This window comes from Phacochoerus africanus, chromosome 1 (genome assembly GCF_016906955.1).
Source record: "Phacochoerus africanus isolate WHEZ1 chromosome 1, ROS_Pafr_v1, whole genome shotgun sequence".
NCBI classification, from domain to species: domain Eukaryota; kingdom Metazoa; phylum Chordata; class Mammalia; order Artiodactyla; family Suidae; genus Phacochoerus; species Phacochoerus africanus.
Window position 1 is genome coordinate 53,362,683 of NC_062544.1, and position 20,578 is coordinate 53,383,260.

General features: G+C 39.9%; 1 protein-coding gene across 1 annotated transcript; it reads right to left on the bottom strand.

The window, feature by feature from the left end:
- Positions 1-199: 199 nt before the first annotated feature.
- RIMOC1 (RAB7A interacting MON1-CCZ1 complex subunit 1) lies at positions 200-17,073 on the bottom strand. Its single transcript, XM_047766422.1, has 6 exons — positions 16,935-17,073; positions 13,642-13,748; positions 10,584-10,727; positions 8,815-8,946; positions 7,502-7,616; positions 200-914 (listed from the first exon to the last, which is right to left on the bottom strand). Exons 1-6 carry the CDS (start codon positions 17,032-17,034, stop codon positions 631-633), a joined length of 882 nt encoding a protein of 293 aa, XP_047622378.1. The 5' UTR covers positions 17,035-17,073; the 3' UTR covers positions 200-630.
- Positions 17,074-20,578: the final 3,505 nt, after the last annotated feature.

Sequence of the window (20,578 nt, forward strand, 5' to 3'; positions counted from 1 at the left end):
TGAAACAAACCTCAAGACAGGGAAATTAAACAATAATCTATAGAGGAGTTCCCACTGTGGAGCAGTGGGTTAAGAATTGGACTGCAGCAGCTTGGATAGCTGCAGAGGCATGGGTTCAATCCCTGGCAGTGGGTTAAAGGATCTGGCATTGCCATCACCGTGGCACAGGTCAGCAGCTGCAGCTCAGATTCAATCCCTGGCCCAGGAACCCCCACACACCAAGGGTATGACCATAAAATTAAAAAAAAAAAAATTAACAATAATTAAAGATCGTTAAAATGGTCTATTTTAGGTATGCATATTGTACCACAATAAAAAAATAATCTAAAGCAATAAAAAAAATCTTTATAAAGATAAATTTGATTCCTCCTTAGTATTACTTACAGGATATTTGAGGTTCAGACTGAGTTAGAGTAATACAAATGCCACTTGAGAAATTAAAGAATCATTCCTTCATAGGTATTAGAATATACAGTGAAAGAAAGATGGTGACTGCATTTTAAAAAAGGGTAATAACCATGCTGGTTTTCTTTATGTAGTGTAATTCAGTATCAAGGTGTCTTTTTTGGAACTTCCATTTCATGAGTCTTTTGGTTTGTTTTCCTGTTTGAAAAGGACTAGGTGAACTTACTAGTTAGTGTGATGTTGGAAGAAGTTTAAAATTTGTTTTGCATTTGTTGTATTCCATTCTTGTTCTTTCAGGGGTCCTTCGCACACAGATACATACTTTTTCAAAATTTTTTCTCCCACTTCTCGGAAATCCAAGGGTTCTTTGTATGCAGCGTAGCTTGCTCCAGAAACACCTGTATCCACTTCATGATTTTCTGGCTGTTGATCTGCACAATGCTTCAATCCCCAGTAACACATTTCTCCACTGTACATCATAGCCAGCAAATGAATATCACTAAATATTCCTAGGAAAGTCAATGGAGGGATAGGAATTAAACAATTTAAAAAGAAAACTTGATGATTAAGACTCTAATAAATTCCTTTTACATCACTAAGCATTTTCCCTTCTCATTTAACAGCTAGACTTAGAAAAGCCAAATATCCCTAATACAATCCTCATCCTCAATGGCACTTCAATCTCTATTTTTGTCTATAAAAGAGGCCCAAGCCCACTTTCACCAATAAAAAAAGACTTATTTTTAAAGAATTGTTTAGGGAAGTTCCCCAGTGGTTCAGCAGGTTAAGGACCTGGTATCGTCACTGCTGTGGGTCAAGTCACTGCTCTGGCGCAGGTTTGATCCCTGGCCAAGGGACTTTCACATGCCAAGGCTCAGCCAAAAAAAAAAAAAAATCATTCAGGTTAGTGTGTTAGCTTTTCTGGAGTTGTCTTTAGGATCTCTTTGAGAATCCATCTAAAATGGTAAACCCTCTTCCAGAATGTACACCCCACACCCCAAATACAGTGTCAGAGTACTCAGACACTCCCTCAATCTCATCCATGAATACAACTTTTATTTGCGGTTATACTCTAGGATCAATATAGTTCCTGGAGTTCCCGTTGTGGTGCAGTGGAAACAAATCTGACTAGTAACCATGAGGTTGCAGGTTCAATCCCTGGCTTCCCTCAGTGGGTTAAGGGGGTTGCTATGAGCCTTGGTGTAGGTTGCAGACACGGCTCGGATTCTGTGTTGCTGTGGCTGTGGTGTAGGCCCGCAGCTGTAGCTCTGATTCAACCCATAAGCCTGGGAACCTCCATATGCCACGGGTGTGGCACTAAAAAACAATAATAACAATAATATAGTTCCTATCTTTTTACAAGAGTGTACAGAGATGACCCTGCGTAATCATGTCCCTGAGAGGCTATATAATTCTAAATTACCAAAGATGTTAAATTATATCCAAATACTTTATGTTCCCAGGAAAAAGGAATATACTCCAGGATTTTCAATAACTGAAAACATTCTTGGAGTTTCCGTCATGGCTCAGTGGTTAACGAACCCGACTGGTATCCATGAGGATGCAAGTCTGATCCCTGGCCTTGCTCAGTGGGTTACAGATGTGGCGTTGCCAAGAGCCATGGTGTAGGTTGCAGACATGGCTCGGATCCCGCTGTTGCTGTGGCTGTGGCTGTGACATAGGCCAGCAGCTACAGCTCCGATTAGACCCCTAGCCTGGGATCCTCCATATGCTGCAGGAGTGGCCCTAAAAAGACAAAAAACAAAAAAATAAATAAGAATTGAAAACATTCTTATTATGGAAGAAGGCAATTATATGATTACACACTTATGACAAAGTTTACTAATTTGCTATAAAAACAAATAGACCTAGAATTGTAAAGATCTGGGGATAAATTATTGACTTTGTATAACTCATCAAAGCTCTTTAAATCTCAATTTGCAAAAATCAGGATTCCACATGCCCTACTTATTTCATATAATTTTCTTAAGGAACATGGAAAAATTAAAATGTATAAACCATAAAGTGCTATTAAATTATATGACTAACTTTTTAGAGTCATTAAAATACAAATAATGATCTATTCTATTACACAAGTACTCGTGTGATTAGAAAAGTTTACCTCAAGTAAGTGAGCATCATAATCTCAGTTGCTTACCTAATGTCTTATCAGAAATGACATGATAGTACTAGAGATCTAAAAATAGAAGAAAAATTCAACTTCCAGAACTGTTAGTTTTTGTCTTGAATATATTGCTAGATTTTTGCAGTCTCAGAGTTTGTTCCTACAGTTCACCCTTCACCACAAATTCAGCTAATAAATAGTAACAAGAGAAGAAATAAGCTTAGCAGAAGAGCTGATTCATTACACTGTTATATCAACAAAAGAAATCATCATTTAGGAGCAGAATGTGAGGGTTGCATTCATGAAATACGATAGGCTACACTCCATTAATTATGCTTTTTATGTATAAATTCAGTAAGTACAATGCATATTACACATAATCTTTTTTTTCACTTTATTACTTCATAGGTAAAAGATCACAAACCTCAAGAAAAAGCTAGAACAGCATTAGATATTATTCAGAATATAAAGAGACTTAGAAGTGAAAAAACCTGAGTGTAAATTAATGACTTTGTGCAATTCACCAAAGCTCTTTAACAGCAAAAAAACAAATCAAGATTCCACATGAGCTCCTTATTTGATGGAGTTTTCTTAAGGAATAGTTTGTGTGGTTTTTTTCCCCAAATTAACAATTTTCACTCCAGAATTATATTTTATATTAGATCAGTCATTTCATTGAACGCATATCCTTTTTCATTTTTGTGATCCTATATCCTAATTATTCCTAAAGAGACTGCTAGAGGGAGTAAAGAGATAGAAGCAAAAATGAAAGGAAGGTTGAACTTTTAAGCAGACTAGAGCCTGAGGAGGAGGCACTGATCTAAGTTCCACATAGTCAAGCCACTTGTGAAGGGTAAGTGTTTGCTTAAAGGAGACCTGGGATCCAATTCATGCTCAACTCTAAGTTGGCCTCATTCTTTGTATTAACAAGGAGGGACTGCTAAGCAGGATACACAGATATCCTATGGGAATGTATTTCTAGGGAGAGAATGAATAGCTACATGCTAAAGAGTGGTTCTCAAAGTTTAGCCTGCATTAGATTAGAATTACCTGGAAGACATGCTAATATGCTAATTACTGGGCCTCTACCAGTAATTTATGATTTATGAATCTGCATTTTTCTTTTTTTTTGTCTTTTCTAGGGCCGCACCTGCATGGCATATGGAGGTTCCCAGGCTAGGAGTCTAATCAGAGCTACAGCTGCCAGCCTACACCACAGCCACAGCAATGCAGGATCTGAGCCATGTCTGCGACCTACACCACAGCTCACGGCAATGCTGGATCCTTAACCCACTGAGCAAGGCCAGGGATCAAACCCGCCACCTCATGGTTCCTAGTTGGATTCGTTAACCACTGAGCCATGACGGAACTCCCTGAATCTGCGTTTTTAACAAAGTCCTAAGCCCTAGGGTTAGGCTGCTGGTCCATAGACTATACTAACCTACTGCATTAAAATACCAAAGGAAGAGATGAACAAAGTAAAAATTCGCACTCTCCCTCTCTACTCCCTCAAGGAATCCACTACTCTGTAACTATCATCTTTTTGCTGCTACACATTTTCCTTGATACTTTTTCTAATGTTCAGCATGGTTCTCAATAAAATCCTCACTTTGTACTGTTCATATCCTCTGTGAACACAGATGTAACAGTAGGGGGTGCGGGGTGGGGGTGGGTGTTGAATAACCCATGAAGTGAAGGCAGAAAGATGGTTTCACAGGGGGGAAAAAAAAATGGCCAGACATCATTCTCTAGAACTTGCGATGTCTAAATCTGACTGCAGTATGATTACAGGAGGCTATAAAAATAGATTCCTGGATGCCACAGGAAGGGCATGAGAACAGGCAGGTGGTACACAGAAATCTGTATTTTTAACAAGCTATCCAGGCAATTAGTGATGTCAATTCAGAACTGCTCCTTGAAGAGATCTGAAATCCACGTTCTAGGCTAAGCAATGAGCCAAAGGCTGCTGGGAAAGGGGGTTCCTCGGTGGAATAAAAAAGGTATAAACCAACAATGTGGACAGCTGAACAGTTTTTTAACTGATTTAACTCCAGAGTTATTCCAACAAGGCTATTTTTATAAAGGCTCACAGGAGACTGAAACACAGTAAATGAGACAAAGGAGTTTACTAAATACATTACTTGGTAATTTTTAAAAGCTGAAAATTTAATGGCATACAGGTAATGTTCAAAGGAAAAATGATTACCTCACCTTGACAAAAAAATCAAACTAAGTATACATTTTTTTTTAGTTTTATCTAAAATCAGGTAAAGTATCATTAGGTTGAAAAATATTTTCATGATTCATATGGAATTTTTCTAATTAATATTAAGAATTATTCAGAATTGTGTTTTACATTGGCTAACAATTTTTTTTTTTTTTAATTAGAACCACTCTGCTAGGGAGTAATTAAGCCTATGAAAGTAAGTTTCCTGGCTTCTAATCTACATCTCAAGAACTGAAGAAGGAAGGAGAAAACTGCCTTGGATGAGAGCAAGAAGCCAAGCACAAATAAGGACTGACTCCTATGGCAAAACTGCTATGGAGTCAACTTTGTTTTCTTGTGTGAACTGGAGTTTGGCACTTGCCATCAGCCTCTATGTGGATTAAATCATGAGCCACTGTAGCTGCTGACCCACAACAGCCTGAGTGAAGCTCAGGGTGGAGCTCAGGAATACAGGCAGGCTGCGTTCTGGGAAAACTGGAAGAACAGGTCTTCAGATAGTTAGCTATTTTTTTTTTGTCTTTTTGTTGTTGTTGTTGTTGTTGCTATTTCTTGGGCCACTCCCGCGGCATATGGAGGTTCCCAGGCTAGGGGTTGAATCGGAGCTGTAGCCACCGGCCTACGCCAGAGCCACAGCAACGCGGGATCTGAGCCGCGTCTGCAACCTACACCACAGCTCACGGCAACGCCGGATCGTTAACCCACTGAGCAGGGGCAGGGACCTAGTCGGATTCGTTAACCACTGCGCCATGACGGGAACTCCCTAGTTAGCTATTTTTAAGTGAAGATTCTATGAGCCCAATTCTTGCATCGTCTCATGTCTAGAAAAACACCAAAATCCTTCATGGTGATGTCTGCTCCTCGTGATTAATATTCACGAGACCAGCAGCAAACTTTTGTAAAATGTGTGCGTGGCTGCATGCACCTCCACTTCACCTTCATCCAATACACCCTGACTCTGCCCTTGCCTCAGTGGAGCGGTTTTCTCCCGGCTGAGAGGCTGTCTCCCAGGCTCAAGTCCTAATTTTGTCCCAACCAAATAAAACTTAACTCTCAACTTTAAGGTTGTTCATTTTTTTAAGTCGATGTTTATTTCCTGAAGAAAAGAGACCCTATCTGTGCCTTTGATTCCCCAGTTGAAGAAACTAACCATGAATGCAATCAATTACAACCTAAGAGATGGCAGCAGTACCACATGATAAAAAAAAAATAGTAGGCCATAGGATTAATTATTACTTTACAACTAGAATTGGGAAAATAAGGGAAATTAGTGACTTATGCCCTTTTCTTTGGTTCTAAATCAGCTTTAATGCCCAGCCCTGCTTTCTTCTTTTCCACCAATCCAGGTGGGTGGGTGGGTGAAGAAATTTTAGAAAGGACATTTTCAATGCAGCTATCAGTTCACCTAGAATAAATACTTCCCACAAATATATCGAAATATCCCCATGTTTGTTAACATCATGCCTACTGAAGGAGCACTTTATATTCACAAGTTTCATAAGCTATTTGCCTGAATAAACTGAAAATAACAACTTGTAGACACCAGTAGCCAGTCATATGTTAATGACATTTAAATCATGGGGCTTTTTTCTAGCAAGGTTTTCTAACAGAAAGGAAAAGGCTGCAGAAGCTAACAAAGAAAGAAGATTTAAAATACACTTATAAAATTTAGAATTTTCCCTAATAAGTTTCCTTCTTCTTCCCTATATTTGATTTTTCCCCATCAAAGTTTCCCCAAAATTTCAGATGAAATATAAAATAGAAAGTTTACATATGTAATCTAATATCACTTGCCAGCTATGTGACCTTATCAGGCTCACAGGACCTCAATTCTTTCATCTGTAAAAAGAGATGGATCTTCCTTCTTAAACCACAGTCTAAAACCCAAATGATTTTCTATATCTAGTTCCTGACATTTTTAAGTGCATAGATGTTTATGACAGAAACCATGCAATTTTCATTCTTCCCTCCTTTCTTAGTAAAAACTTTATTTGGGATGGCAATATATAATGTAAAGGGCTATACATCCCAGATTCCTTGTAGCTATATATGAAGCCATGTGATTAAATTCTGGCCAGCAAAATGTAGGTAGAAATGTTCTAAGTATTGTAGTAAGTTTCTGAGAAGGTTGAAAGAAAGACTTAGCTAAAAGACATATTCTTTTGCCATTCCTAAAGACTAAAACATAAGTGAGATGGAAGGAGCTCCATTCTCAGACACTGAGATAGTGAGAATGGAAGCAATGTCCTCAACAAGGAGGCACCTTGCACAGCTCTTGCAAGTACTGTTTATATGTATTCTATATAAAGCGCCTCCCTCTGAAGCTATAAAGCTCCACTTCAAAAGACGATGGAGGAAAAAGATAGGAACCTGATGATGCCATGAAGCCACCAAACAAGCTCTGGACCTTTTTAAAGTGTAAAAGCAGTAAATATCTTCTTGTTTAAAAGCTACTTCCAATCTCTGTAACAAGTAGCAATACCTAGAGCCTGATCAGGGCTTTGTGGGGATGAAAAGTAATTAAAGGCAACACGATATATCGATATATTATTCTCCTTACATTACTAAGTAGAGATTAGCAGTATTTTTCTACATTACATGAGAAGATTTTTGAATTTTTTAAAAAGCCTTTTATTTTTGCCTAAAATGTAATAAACTTAATTTAAATCAAGTTAAATCTAATAAAGTTCTTAAAGTCTTAAAAAGCTCTAAAACACCTAGAAAACTGCAAAAAGAGATCACATTACCTTCACTCAGTAATTTAGCTGTGTCTAGGTCTTGGAAAGAAACGCCTTCATTTAACTGGATGGGACACCGAAAATTTAGCATCTGTATCAAGTAACTGATTCCATCAATAAGGTACTAAATGAAAGTCAAAGACAAAGAATCAAAGTATTATATGCAGAGCTGTAGAAACTTTATTTTTATTTTTATTTTTTTTTGTCTTTGTTGTTGTTGTTGTTGTTGCTATTTCTTGGGCCACTCCACGGCATATGGAGGTTCCCAGGCTAGGGGTTGAATCGGAGCTGTAGCCACCGGCCTATGCCAGAGCCACAGCAATGCGGGATCCGAGCCGCGTCTGCAACCTACACCACAGCTCACGGCAACGCCGGATCGTTAACCCACTGAGCAAGGGCAGGGACCGAACCCGAAACCTCATGGTTCCTAGTCGGATTCGTTAACCACTGCGCCACGACGGGAACTCCCAGAGCTGTAGAAACTTTAAATGTTAATTTTTTTACTCAAGAGGAAATTGGCTAATATACAGATATATCTTACGGCCATTACATTACAATGGTCTAAGGACCTACTACCCTAAAACTTTTATATGTATAATCCTCCAATTAATAAGAGTAAGGCAGTAGTTCCTGTTGTGGTACAGTAGAAGGGAATCCGAATAGTTTCCATGAGGATGCAGGTTTGATCCCTGGCCTCACTCAGTGGGTTGGGGATCCAGTGTTGCTATGAGCTGAGGTGTAAGTCACAAAATGGCTGGGATCTGGCATTGCTATGGCTGTGGTTGTGGCTGTGGCCAGGAGCTGTAGCTCTAATTAGACCCCTAGCCTAGGAACCTCCATATGGAGGGGATTCAGCCCTAAAAAAAAAAAAAACACCAAAAAATTAATATTAAGACAGGATCTTTGGATCTACTGATTTGGCCAGAAGAGTCAGGGCAAATCGGAGAGCCACAATTTTCTAGGAGCAGGGTCATGAGTGATCTTTAGGAGTTACTGCTAATAGAAACTCACAAACAAGTTTTTTCCTCAGGCCAAAAAACATGCTTAGAAATTAATACAGATTGTCTACCTTGTATTTTGAAAAATGAAAATCCAGAACTTAAAAAAAAAAGTGTAAAACTTCCCAGTTTACAGAGGGCTTTCACATGTTATCTTATTTAATCTTTACAGTAATTCCAATTTAAGATTACACACCTGGTAAGGAAAGGCCTAGGCCTTAAGCCCAGGCCCTTTGATTCCTCTACTCTTAATCTTATACTAAAGATAGCTTTTAGAAACCTATAAATGTCAATAATCAGAAATGTATGAGGAATCCTTTTTACCTTTTTAAGCAAGCTAGATTTTCTTGTGAGCCACTCTCTCCTTTTGGTCAGAGAATGACAGTACATATAAAGTAGGGCTCCTCGTCTCCAAGAGAGACATTCCAGGAGTTCATCCCCAAGCAAATCGCAGTGCTGAAATACAACAAAGACATAGCTAGAAAAAGAAATTTCATGTCTATAAAAAAAAAAAAATTAAATTTCAAAATATTGAGCAATTAAAAATACTTATTTCACAAAATTTGCTCTTCACTTAGCAACTTACACAGGAATGTCTTTAAATCATTTGGAAACAAATCTATTGCTACATGAAAGTTAAAAAATTTCCAAATTTTTCTAGAAAATGATGTTCAAGTATTTTGTAGCCAATTCTCTAGTATATGTGAAATATAACTTTTCCACAATCTGACTGAAAAATAGTTTTCAGATGTTACTTGAAACAAGATCATACCTATTTCTACTATTCCTAAAGTAAAATAATGAAAACATATACACAAAAACAATTTTAATAAACCAAACTTTTACTATGTTGTATCATTTAAAACTTGAGATTATTTGTTTCCACAGTTAGCATTCCCTGGTAAAACACAAAGAGCAACAATGATATCTAGGTAAAGATAGCCAGCAGAGACTTAAAGATAAGAAATTACTGGCTTGGAAGAGTAGCCAGGGCTAGAGATAACAATTTTGGAATCATCTAAATAGAAATGGCAAGAAGAAGCATTTGAACAGGTTATCAAGCAAAGTCAACAGAGAGATTATCAGAGGATTAAGGAGATATCCTTGGGGAATGCCTGTGTTTCCAGAATGGGAGAGAAGGGAGATGCTTGGAAAAGAGCAAGAGCATGTCTTCTCAGAGATGAAGAGGCGCATGCAGAGCCTCCAAGGGAAGGAGTGATCTGTGCTAAGAAAGACATGTCCAATAGGATGAGGAAGGTGAAAGGATAAGAGATGTGGTCATTAGATTACTAAGGATCTTCAAAAAAATATAGCACATGCAAAAGTAAAGGGAGCACGGAGTTCCCGTCGTGGTGCAGTGGTTAATGAATCCAACTAGGAACCATGAGGTTGCAGGTTCGATCCCTGGCCTTGCTCAGTGGGTTAAGGATCTGGCGTTGCTGTGAGCTGTGGTGTAGGTTGCAGACGCAGCTCAGATCCCGCATTGCTATGGCTCTGATGTAGGGAGGTGGCTACAGCTCTGATTAGACCCCTAGTCTGGCAACTTCCATATGCCACGGGAACAGCCCTAGAAAAGGCAAAAAGACCAAAAAAAAAAAAAAGTAAAGGGAGCAGAAATACCAAATGTGTGCATTTAGAAAGTGACTGGGCACTGTAATGACGATATAATACCACGATACAAACATTCTGAAACAAATTTATGAAAATACAACACTTCAGTTGTGACATCAGTCTGAAGTGTTCAACTTTCATATATCCCTTCTTCAATCAGAAACAAAGATACATTTGGAGTTCCCCCTATGGCACACAGGATCGGCAGCCTCTTGGGAACACCTGGACAAAGGTTTGATCCCTGGCCAGACACAGTGGTTTAAGGATCCAGCACTGCCAAAGCTACAGTTTGGGTGGAGACTGAAGTTTGGATATGATCCCTGGGCCCAGGAACTCCATATGATGTGGGGCAGCCAAAAATGGAAAAAGAACAAAACAAAACAGAGATAAAGATACAGTCAAGAAAAAAATACAGATTCTAATGAGTAGTACAACAGGAATTAGCAACATTCCACCATAATTCACAGTTGTGCAAAACTTACTTTTGGATGCATATTGTTTTCTTTTACTAAAATTTCTGGTTCTGAAAGAAAACTTATCAACTCTTTTACTTTTTCTGAAGAATCCTCAGGAAAATCTTCATCTACTAGCTTGTTCTCTTCAAAATATGTCATGTCCAAAATAGCCTAAAGTAAATGAGAAAAAAGGTATCTATAAATGATTTAAATTTTAATGAATTACTCTTGACAGTTTTATCTTACATATATAGATGCTTTATTAGACATTTAAATAAATCTTCTGGCACAGTATTTAAATTTGAGAATATGTAGCTGTAAATATAATGAGATGAATTTCACAGAAAAATTCCTAGGATTTTATTAAAATACTGATTATCTAGTTTCCCACAAGAAAATAAAATGGGATATTTATGTTTTAATTCAGACAAGCTAATCATATACAATATGATTTTTAAAAATTTGATTATATTCTTTGTTATTTGTATATATACACTTTTTTTGGGATTTTTTAGTGAATTTTTTTTTTTATTACTCAAATGAATTTATCACATCTGTAGTTGTATAATGATCATAACAATCCAATTTCCAGGATTTCCATCCCCTAATATATACACTTCTGGAGCATTCTCTAAATGCCTGCCATATTAAGATAAGGACACTACTTCTAATTTTGCTTATTGAATCTTCAAAAGATGACCTATCTCCCCAAACGAAGAGCTAATATTTGGGGATTATGTATCCTGCCACCCAATAAAGGCAGCATACCACCAACAATATGTAATACCAATACTAAAATCCTAGCATGCCTAAATATAAGACTCTGTGTTCAAGCACTTTTTTTTTTTTTTTGGCCGCACCCAGCGCATACCGAAGTTCCCAGGCCAGGGATTGAACCCATGCCTCAGCAGTGACCCAAGCTACAACAGAGACTACATCAGATCCTTAACCTACTGCATCACAGCAGGAACTTCTGTTCAAGCACTTTAAAACTACCCAATCCTTTTTCTTTGTTTAATCTACTGGACTAAGACTAAGGAAACTGAATTCTACTATCAATTCTACCTAACCAAACAATAAGTCATATTTAATCTTTTTTTTTGGAGCCTTAGTTTCTTCATTGGCAAAATAAAGAAACTGAACTAAAAGCCTTTCAAAGTCCCTTGCTTTGAGGGTAAAATGAATTGACATATGTAAAGCACTCAAAACTGTACCTAGCACACAGAACTACTTAAGTGCTAAGGGTGGAAGGCCTAGCCAGCAAGAGAGATTGTATTCCTAAAAAAAATGAGCTGCTGATTCAGGTCCAAAGTGGTTTCAGGAGTTCCCGTCGTGGCGCAGTGGTTAACGAATCCGACTAGGAACCATGAGGTGGCGGGTTCGGTCCCTGCCCTTGCTCAGTGGGTTGACGATCCGGCGTTGCCATGAGCTGTGGTGTAGGTTGCAGACACGGCTGGGATCTTGCGTTGCTGTGGCTCTGGCGTAGGCCGGCAGCTACAGCTCCGATTCGACCCCTAGCCTGGGAACCTCCATATGCCACTGGAGCAGCCCAAGAAATGGCAAAAAGACAAAAAAACAAAAAACAAAAAAACAAAGTGGTTTCAGGGAATTTTAATCTGTATTTCTCTAGTTCTTTTTTTTTGGGGGGGGCTTTTTTGTCTTTTTTTTGTTGTTGTTGTTGTTGCTATTTCTTGGGCCGCTCCCGCGGCATATGGAGGTTCCCAGGCTAGGGGTTGAATCGGAGCTGTAGCCACCGGCCTACGCCAGAGCCACAGCAACACGGGATCCGAGCCGCGTCTGCAACCTACACCACAGCTCACGGCAACGCCGGATCGTTAACCCACTGAGCAAGGGCAGGGACCGAACCCGCAACCTCATGGTTCCTAGTCGGATTCGTTAACCACTGCGCCACGATGGGAACTCCAGTATTTCTCTAGTTCTTTTGCCTTAAACTCAGAAATAAGTTAAAATGTTTAGAACTCTGCCATGCGAAAGAAATTAGACAAGCACAGAGCCTCTGGAAGGAAAGCTAGGCAGAGTTCTCCCAAACTGCAACCATTCTCTGGGGTTTGTGAGTAGTAGTCATTCAACCACATTTGTAGGCAGAAGTCATAAAGAAAGCAGAGTGTCAAGCACGAAAGTCCTACGAATGTGCATTCTGGAAGTTAACTAAGTTTACTCTACTTTCTTTAATCTTGTTTTTTTGTGGGGGTTTTTTTGTTTTGTTTTTTTCTAGGGCTGCGCCTGCGGCGTATGGAGCTTCCCAGGCTAGGGGTCCAATCAGTTTACTCTATTTTCTATAACCACTTCATCTTTATTATCCCTTGGCAATCCAGTAAGGGCATATGAAACACTCTTATCAACTAGGAAGTGCTATACATATGTTAGTTACCATAATAAAATTATGTTTCTTAATGTCAATTTGCTTCAGTAATGTTTGGAGAAAACAAAGAAAACAGATCCTGTCGATATGGAGATCTGAATTTGAAAGGAAAGTAAAAGAAGAAGGGGGGAACAGAAAAATCTTATGGATCTGCATAACTAAAGCATAAGTAGTCAAGTCAAGAATCCTAAGGTAAGGTGATTTTCATGGAAAAACAAATAATCAGAGCCCTTACAAAAACCTCCATTCCCTCTGACTAACCTTCAAGAGCTTGGAAACTGCACTTATGAGTGTTCTGCTTAATCATCCATAAGGGAAGCAATTCTGTTATCTGCAATATTTTTTTCCTGATTTTTTTTTTTTGGCTGCACCTTGGCATGTGGAAGTTCCTGAGTCAAGGATCAAACCTGTGCCACAGCAGCAACCCAAGCTGCTATAGTGACAATGCTGGATCCCTAACCTGCTGCACCATAAGAGAACTCCTTTCTGATTATTTTTTTTAATCAACATAACCAGTAAACTTTACTTCTTGGCATACTGCCTCAAAGTTTTAAGCCTATATGCTTGATATGTATAGTTTGCTGAGCAAAATTAAACATTTTAAATAGATAATAGATTTATTTCATTACACCTAAACTCTGGAGTCAGCCCTCTTAAATAAACTGGCCCCTCCAACATGTCACAAATCACATGTTTCTGTACCTGTGTGTAAAGTTCTAGAAGATTTGATGGATTTGAACATTCTTTGTCTTCTCCACACAGAAGTTTCAATTTTTCTAGAGCTGCAGAGGCCCGAATTAAAAAGTGATCTGTAAGAGATAAAAACATGATACTTCATATAGTTTGAGTGTTATTTAAACGAAAATAAATTACGACTCTAAAATGAAGAAATGAGGAGTTCCTGCTGTGTCACAATGAGATCGGCAGCATCTCTGCAGCACCAGGACTTAAGTTTGATCCCCACCCAGGCACAATAGGGATCCAGGTTGTTGCAGCTATAGCGTAGGTCACAACTGCGGCTCAGATCTGACCATTGGCTTGGGCACTCCATATGCTATGGGATGGCTGAAAAAGATAAAATACAATAAAATATAATTTGAAAAATGAAATGAAATTCATTATATCATGGAAATAATATCTTGTAAAACATGAAGTATATCATAATGCCTAACCCTACTTAAATTTTTCATGGCAATTTATTCTAGAAAGCTGCTTTGAAAACTTTCTAGGTTCAGCTGCCATTTCTTAAGTGCAATCTGGATTTCCATAATGCTTCTTTTATGATGTTGGCATATTCAAAATCTTTAAACAATAAACTTAAAACTTTAAAAACTTATAATTTCATAAATGTACTCTCCAAAATAACATGATTAAATCAAATACCTCAAAAAAAATGTAAGCACTCTGAGCAATTATGTGTATCATAATTGGGTTTGTGTGTTTATGTATGCAAATAGCTGTTACACTTTAAATTACACAATACACCTGAATATTTTACTCCTTTAAAAACCTAGAGATAGGAGTTCCCGTCATGGCGCAGTGGTTAACGAATCCAACTAAGAACCATGAGGTTGCGGGTTCGGTCCCTGGCCTCGCTCAGTGGGTTAAGGATCCAGCGTTGCCGTGAGCTGTGGTGTAGGTTGCAGACGCGGTTCGGATCCCGCGTTGCTGTGGCTCCGGAGTAAGCCAGCGGCTATGGCTCCGATTGGACCCCTAGCCTGGGAACCTCTATATGCCTCGGGAGCAGCCCAAAGAAATAGCAAAAAGACAAAAAAAAAAAAAAAGAACCTAGAGATGAGACAAATTACCTAATTCCTTCAAAGCCTGGACAAAATTAAACTAAAAACTTCTGCTATACCCTCTAAAAATAACTCCCCCTCATTGTCTAATTTATTCCTTTTCTCTCATGTCATATTCCCTTTGCTTCTGTTTTCACTTTTTCTTACAGATTTTTCCTCCCTAACCTACAAAGTGTTCATACCAAGGTGCCATTCACCTTTCTGCATCATCGCATGTAGTCAAATTTAAATATGCTCACTATCAAGATGCTTACATCCCTGTGTGTACCCTTATGTTGTTCCCTACTGAAATACATACTCTTTCCTCCTCACTGGCAAAGAAAAATGTAGCACTTTTTGCTAAAGGTCCATCTGATCCAGCCTCAGCACCTAGACAGACAGGTAAATTATTCAGTGTTGGAACAACAGCACCACCAGCTTAAGCTGCATCTGCTGACAATAATATGATGACCTTAAATTTTCCCTGGTAAGGCTCTCCTGTACCTAGACTAGATCACTATCCACCTAAAATGAAAATTACTTCTTTATCATTGCCATGCCATCTCCCCTCAGTCCAGAAGTATCATCTATAAGAGTTCCCGTCGTGGCTCTGTGGTTAACGAATCTGACTAGGAACCATGAGGTTGCAAGTTCGATCCCTGGCCTTGCTCAGTGGGTTAAGGATCTGGCGCTGCCGTGAGCTGTGGTATAGGTTACAGACTCGGCTCAGATCCTGCGTTGCTGTGGCTCTGGATAGGCCGGTGGCTATAAGTCCGTTTGGACCCCTAGCCTGGGAACCTCCATATGCCACAGGAGCGGCCCAAAGAAATAGCAAAAAGACCAAAAAAAAATAAAATAAAAAATAAAAATATCATTCAAAGGTAAATTGTGAGTGTAAATTATTTTTGCTGTATGGGGAAAGAACACCAAATTCATTTCAAATACAATCAAGCACATTTTAATTAAGCTTCATAAAATCAGAAAATCTTGATGAATAGCTCATACACTATCAGTTTAATTCTACTACATTTCAGAGCTGCAAAGCTTCTAAACAAGAGTATATACCACTTTACATTTATTTTCAACCTCTATTCTAGACTGGATTAAAGAACTCTTGTAAAATAAGAAAGGCTTTTGAGTGCAGTAGTTAAGTGAATAAAATATATTCTTTGATCTCTTTAGACTGGTCAAATGAAGCTGGAGTGGGGTGGAGATCCTTGAACAGCTTATTTAGCAGTAACTTGGATACACCTTCAGGAGGTAGTTACTACTGTCCAAAAACTATTCATGATTCACTTAGCACAAACCAAAAAAAGCAAACAGCTTCAAGTTAGTCTGTGGGTTTTTAAGAAGAGACCCCTAAGAAAAGCCAGCAAAATAATCGTCACTGGAACTAGAGCCATTTTATCGTGGACCCTATTTAATAAATTTACCAACTATTCAATCTCTTCGGAAAACGTTTCACTACTATTTTCCCATGAGTTCGATGACGAGACGGTCTTCAAGAATTTTTAAAACTATCTGTAGTAAAAGTACAAAACTCAAGATGAAATAATGTAGAACCTATAGGCAGCTGAGAGAACAAAAGTAGAAGTAAATCGCTACACCAATTTTTCCTAAGTAAACAGCTTGTACATTTCCAAAAATGTGTTCCAGTACAGACAGATCCTTGCGAGAATGGAGGTGATGAATGTAGAAGAATCGTCTAAATTATAGAGATGTAAATCTCTTCTGTATTGTTTACAGTTGAGTTTAGAATCTAAATTTCCAACACGGAAATTTAGAACACAGCAGTGAAAAAGTGGAACTGTTACACACGCCTAGCTATCTTTACTGCATCAAAAACACCACTAGTTGTTTGCATACCATCACCCAACTTTAATCACTCATGTAAACTTTTGTGTGTACTTTCATACAGATCTTGCCTTTTTCCCAGTCGCTCCTGAGACAAAGACAAGCAGCCATTGAATTGACTGAAATATCAGCAGTTTTCATGGGTTATGAAATATGGGGTCTCCAAGAAAACGCCTTAGCTTCAGGCGATGTGAGTTCTAGGAGGAAGACAACTAACCGTGCAGCAGGGGCCAGAGACGCAACCAACACCTCTGGCCTGGGATCCATAAGACTTACAGGCCGCGGCCTCCGCTCTTATGGAGAGCGAGCGCCAACTCCGAACCACCATCCTCCCGCCCGCCTCCCTCTTCTCGGCTCCCTCACCATCTTCGCCGGCGGCTTCGCTAAGTTGTTGTATGTGGGCCTGCGCCAGGTCGCCGAGCTCCTCCACTCGCCTCACCACACTGGAGCCTGCGGCCGCCATGGCCACAATGGGCGGGCGCGCCCAGCCACGTGACTGCGCCGGCCCGAGGTCACCTGATCCCCTGCGCCGGCAGGGCGTGGGGGCGGAGCTCGCCTACTCGATGGGAGGGAACTCCTGCTCGCGCAGAGGAGCCGCTTGGGTCTGCAAAGGCTGTTCCAAGTTACTTTTCTCCTCTGGGTCTTCTACCACCAGAGCTGAGAAGCTGGGAGACTCTTGGGGCGGGCGTGACGTCATGGCGCGCTTCCCGCCCGCAGCTTCTCTAAACCAATTGTAAATCCGCCCATGTCCCCAAGCTGATCCAGCGCCTAGCAGAGACTGGATGGTCTCTTCTCTCTCTGGAGCTGCCCCTATGGGCAGTAGAGACGACTGGAAAGTCTATAGAGGTTGGACTGTCTGGTTTGGGTTGCCTAAAATGTGGAAAGCCTTACTGGCTCTCTTGGAGCACATCCAAATCGCTAAGAGGTTATTGTGCGTCTAGGTGTCCAGACACTGGTGGGAATTCCCAGTCTAAGCGGTTGGGTGTAGCTTTTCTAAATCTTAATTTTATTTTTTATTTATTTATTTTTGTCTTTTTTTTTCCTTTTCTAGGGCTGAAGCCATGGCATATGGAGGTTCTCAGGCTAGGGGTCTGATCCGAGCTGTAGACCATGTCCTATGCCATAGCCACAGCAACGCAGGATTCGAGCCACATCTGGGACCTACACCACAGTTCATGGCAATGCCAGATCCTTAACCCACGAGCAAGGCCAGGGATCCAAACCGCAGCCTTCCTAGTCGGATACATTAACCGCTGAGCCATGATGGGAACTCCTAAATCTTAATTTTAATAGCTGAGTTTGTTTGACTTCTGATTGCCTTTGGCTAGCTCACATTTAACATACTCATACAATAGCACCAAATTTTGGACATAAATTATTGCCATACAACTCAAGACCCTCAAAGAGCTCTTGGTGTGCAAAGTTCATCTTCTCAATTGTGAGTTTCAAAGCACTTAGTCAAGAGTCTAACTTCCACTTTGTGTTCCTTATTTTCTTGATGCTGATCAAACAGATTTTTAACTCGTTTTTTAATTTTTAAATTTGACACAGTACATCTTGAATAATCTCCATCCTCTTACTTCTTAAGGGAGGTAGTTTTTCAATTAATACGAAATATTAAAAATAGATGCCAATTAAAAATTATCACTTGTGATATGGTTCTATAGGAATGAAGTCACTAGCCAGTGCAGTCCCTGACTTTGAATACACCGAAAGGAGCTCAGGACAGAAATTAGGAATGAGGCAGTCTGTGTTCTGGGAAAAATTGGCAAAATAGGCCTTCTGATCTTTTCATAAAATTTTATGAGCCCAATTTCTTGTATCTTCTCATATCTAGAAAAGCTCTAAAATCATTAACACAGAGATCTCCTTCTCCTGATTAGCGGCAACCTTCTGCCAAAATGGTGCTTGACTGCACATATCCTCCCTTCACTAAAGTCACATATACTGACCTCCCCTTACCTCTTTGGAGCAGTTCCTCAGAGCTATCTGACAGGTGTCTTCCCAGCCATAGTCTTCATTAGGCCCACAAATAAAACTTAGCTCACAACTCTTACATTGAGCACGTTCTTTTTTTTTTTTTTTTTTGCTCAAATGAATTTATCACATCTGTAGTTGTATAATGATCGTAACAATCCAATTTCACAGGATTTCCATCCCAAACCCAGGCACATCCCCCTACCCCCCAAAATGTCTCCTCCAAAGACCATAAGTTTTTTCTGGGTTTTTTGGGTTTTTTTTTTTTTTTGTCTTTTTTGCTATTTCTTTGGGCCGTACCTGCGGCATATGGAGGTTCCCAGGCTAGGGGTCGAATCGGAGCTGTAGTCTCCGGCCTACGCCAGAGCCACAGCAACGCAAGATCCGAGCCGCGTCTGCAACCTACACCACAACTCACGGCAACGCCGGATGGTTAACCCACTGAGCAAGGCTAGGGACCGAACCTGCAACCTCATGGTTCCTAGTCGGATTCATTAACCACTGCGCCACGATGGGAACTCCCAGACCATAAGTTTTTCAATGTCTGTGAGTCAGCATTTGTTCTGCAAAGAAGTTCAGTCTGTCCTTTTTTCAGATTCCACATGTCAGTGAAAGCATTGGATGTTGGTGTCTCATTGTATGGCTGACTTCATTTAGCATGATAATTTCTAGGTCCATCCATGTTGCTAAAAATGCTGGTATTTTGTTCCTTTTAATGGCTGAGTCATATTCCATTGTGTATATGTACCACATCTTCTTTAGCCACTCCTCTGTCAATGGACATTTAGGTTGTTTCCATGTCTTGGCTATTGAAAAGAGTGCTGCAATGAACATGTGTCTTTGCAGGTCATGGTTTTCTCTGGATAGATGCCCAGGAGTGGGATTGCTGGATCAAATGGTAGTTCTATGTTTAGTTTTCTGAGGAATCTCCATACTGTTTTCCACACTGGTTGCACCAATTTACAGTGCCACCAACAGTGTAATAGGGTTCCTTATTCTCCACCCCCTCTCCAGCTCTTATTGTTTGTAGACCTTTTGATGATGGCCATTCTGGGTGGTGAAGGTGGTACCTCATAGTGGTTTTGATTTGCATTTCTCTAATAATGAGTGATGTTGAACATCTTTTCATGTGTTTTTTGGCCATGTCTTCTTTGGAGTACTGTTTAGATCTTCTGCCCATTTTTTGATGGGGTTGTTTTTTTTTTTTTTTTTGGTATGGAGCTGCAGAAGGTGTTTATAAATTTTGGAGAGAGTACGTTCTTTTTTTCAGTTGACATAGGGAAATACTGTGTTGTGATTTACAAGTTATTGACCAAGATGGCATTCTTTTTTTTTTTTTTCCATTTCTTTTTATAGCTGCCCATGTGGCCTATGGAAATTCCAAGGCTAGCGGTCTAGTCAGAGCTGCAACTGAAGCCACAGCCACAGAAACACCAGCTCCGAGCCGCACCTTGCAGCAATGCCAGAGCCTTAACCCACTGAGCGAGGCCAGGGATCAAACCTGCATCCTCGCATAGACTACGTCAGGTTCTTCTCCTGAGCCACATGGGAAGTCCAGACTATGTCAAGTTCTTAAGCTGCTGAGCCACAATGGGAATTCCCATGATAGCTTTCTAGTTGATCTTTGTAACACCAGTTTCTTCCTCCTTCAATTCACTCTCAACATAAGGGACAGAAATCATGTATTCATTCTGTGTTCTCAGTGATTCCTACAGTGCCTGATATATAAGAAACACTCAGGGGAGTTCCCATCGTGACACAGCAAAAACGAATCTAACTAGGAACCATGAGGTTGCAGGTTCAAAGCCTGGCCTTGCTCAGTGGGTTAAGGATCTGGCGTTGCCGTGAGCTGTGGTGTAGGTCGCAGACAAGGCTCGGATCCCAGGTTGCTGCGGCTCTGGGGTAATCTGGCAGCTACAGCTCCTATTAGACCCCTAGCCTGGGAACATTCACATGCTGTAGGTGCAGCCCTAGGTAAGATAAAAAGACCAAAAAAAAAAAAAAAAGAAAAGAAAAGAAATAAAATAAAA